We start from the raw sequence: 2439 nt of genomic DNA, 5'->3' as shown, positions 1-2439 counted from the left end.
TGGACTCGATGATCCTTGAGGTCTCTTCCAACCCGGTTAATTCTATGATTCTAAGCCACAAATATGCATTGAACTACAATTTTTTTTCCAGCTGAGGTGAAAGATTAGATGATGCGTTTCTTTAAAGCACCTTGTGCTCAAAGTTGAACCGTTTCCTGCCTTGTGTTCTGTTTCTTCCTTCATACAAAATATTTTTAAATGACAGCGGTGTAGCATTACTTACCAAAGGATAATGTATGATCTTAGCTGTGACAATATTGGTTCCGTTGTGTGGATGCTGTGAGGGCTCCACTGTATGCTTAAAAGGGGGTGGAAATGTTCTGAGTAGTATTCTCTTACCTTGTTTCCTGTGAAGTGTTTTTGTTGGGAAGAAAGGTGAAACACTGAAAACTAACAGTTTACTTAATCCTTTGCTGTTCAGAGTGTTTATGTTTCAATGTTGTTTATGTAGTTGGGTTTGCATTTGGTTTGTCTGTTGCTTTTTGTATTTCACTGGGAAAATATCAAAATGGATTGTTTGGATATGTGGGGGATGTTTAGATGGAAAAGGGATGAAGGGAGGGGATGGCAAAGTCTGACAACATCCCATTGAATCCAGATGTGAATCACTGCCAGTCTGTTTTATAACTTTAAATGCATAAACCACATAGTTGGAAACTGATTGTTTTTCTTGGCTCTAAATTATTTTTAATCTAATCTTGTTGGACTCGATGATCATGTTTGTGGTTTTTTCCTTAGACTTCTTTTACTCTGTCCTGGGCAACATACTTGTTGGCAAAGCACCCAGAGGTTCAGCAACGTGTTTATGAGGAAATAGTCAATAAGCTGGGGAAAGATCAAGTTCCTGTTGCTCACGATGTCCCAAAATTGCCTTTGATTAGAGCTGTCCTGAAAGAAACCTTGAGGTAAGTAGTAGGCAAATGCAATCAATAACTAAAAGATTTTATAATCTTGTTCTAATGGATTTTGAGTCCATGCTAGCCTTCGTATTTAGTTGTTGTTACTGCTATTTGCTGCTTCTGCTTTTATTTATTGTAGCAGTATCATGTCCAAGGATGCCTCAGCAATGAAATCTGATAGATTATATAATGTTTAATATTTATAAGTATGGTAGAAATGGTATCAATTATGTAGGACTTTGTTAAGGTAAGTAATTGAAAGCCTGGGTTTTGCCTTTAGTCTGTATGATGAAGTGTAGCAACCTCCTCCCCCACATTGGTACTTTGCAGTGCCACTACAATAATTTTAAGCTTCTTGATTTAAATTAAAGGCATGTGACATACTTTTTTTTATATGTTTATACTAAATATTCATCATGAGGTGAGGGCAGTAAGAGGATTTCAGAGAAGGCATCAAACAAGGCCTTTTCAGCTTTAGCAGTAGTGCTAAAATGTCTCCAGCTTGAACAACTAACTGCATGTTTGCACATGTGTAAAGCAAACAAATATATAGATCAAATAGCTCAGCCTCCAGTTACTAGAAAATAACTTTTCTCAGGTAATGGTCATATTCTCACAGATGAATCAAGGTCTTTGAATCCCCTAGGTGTTCTCTACTTTTGAAAAACCTTTTTGCTGTGAATGCATGTGGCATTCATGTTGCGTATCTGTGAATGCAAACTGGAATCTAAACATTTTTTAATTGTATTAGCTATTACTATTGAAATTCTAATAAGTATTTCTCTCTAGGTTATATCCAGTATTGCCAGGAAATGGAAGAGTGACCCAAAAGGACTTGATTGTTGGAGGATACTTGATACCTAAAGGGGTAGGTGCTACTGCTGTTCTCTGCAGAGATCACAGTTTAATTTTCATGTATGGAATGTGATCTGCTGCAACGTGTGTGCACTTCATTGATTTTAAAGGATTTCACCAAGCTAGAACATGAGTAGGAAAGTATTTCAATAATACCCATTTACATGCCACAAATGGATTTGTAATTGGCTTGTTGCTGTTTTGTGTTTTTTAATTTGGATCCTCACCCACTAATCAGATTTACCATCGTGACTTGTTCTTATTATTCTTGAAGGTGGAGTCTATTAATAACATCTCTGTGTAATGTTACAGTTTGATTAAAAAAGCATAAATTTCATTATTCTTGCAGTTTTCTAATTCTTTGCATGTTCATTTCCTTTGTAGAAAGAGTTTAATTTCCTTTTAAGGTTATTAATCTTTCCTATATACTGTTGAAAGATTACACAAAGATCAGGGTAGAACTGTATGGTTCTATCATAAATGACAGCACTTTGGTATTAGAGCAACTAATTAGAGTCAGGATTCTTCATTGTTAATATACTTATTTAAATATTATTGCATTCACATCTCCCTCTCCTTCCTCTGTCCCTGGATTTATTTGGAAACATCATCACACCAATTATTGCTGGGTTTTTCACCTGAAGTATTGTAGGTTTTTTTAATTGCCATCTTCCATTTTTCCCTT

General features: G+C 35.7%; 1 protein-coding gene across 1 annotated transcript in view; it reads left to right on the top strand.

Moving 5' to 3' along the window:
• LOC103803665 (cytochrome P450 27C1) overlaps positions 1–2439 on the top strand; it is a gene marked incomplete at its 5' end in the record, with an annotated part of 11587 nt that overhangs the window by 5214 nt on the left and 3934 nt on the right. The window contains 2 exons of the mRNA XM_009076240.1: positions 739–905; positions 1689–1767. Coding sequence (XP_009074488.1) covers positions 739–905; positions 1689–1767 — 246 coding nt within the window. The remainder of the gene's footprint in view (positions 1–738; positions 906–1688; positions 1768–2439) is intronic.

The sequence above is a fragment of the Acanthisitta chloris genome, unplaced genomic scaffold (genome assembly GCF_000695815.1).
Source record: "Acanthisitta chloris isolate BGI_N310 unplaced genomic scaffold, ASM69581v1 scaffold9380, whole genome shotgun sequence".
NCBI lineage: Eukaryota > Metazoa > Chordata > Aves > Passeriformes > Acanthisittidae > Acanthisitta > Acanthisitta chloris.
The sequence above is the reverse complement of the archived record's forward strand: the minus strand, read 5'-3'. Positions and strand labels throughout refer to the sequence as shown.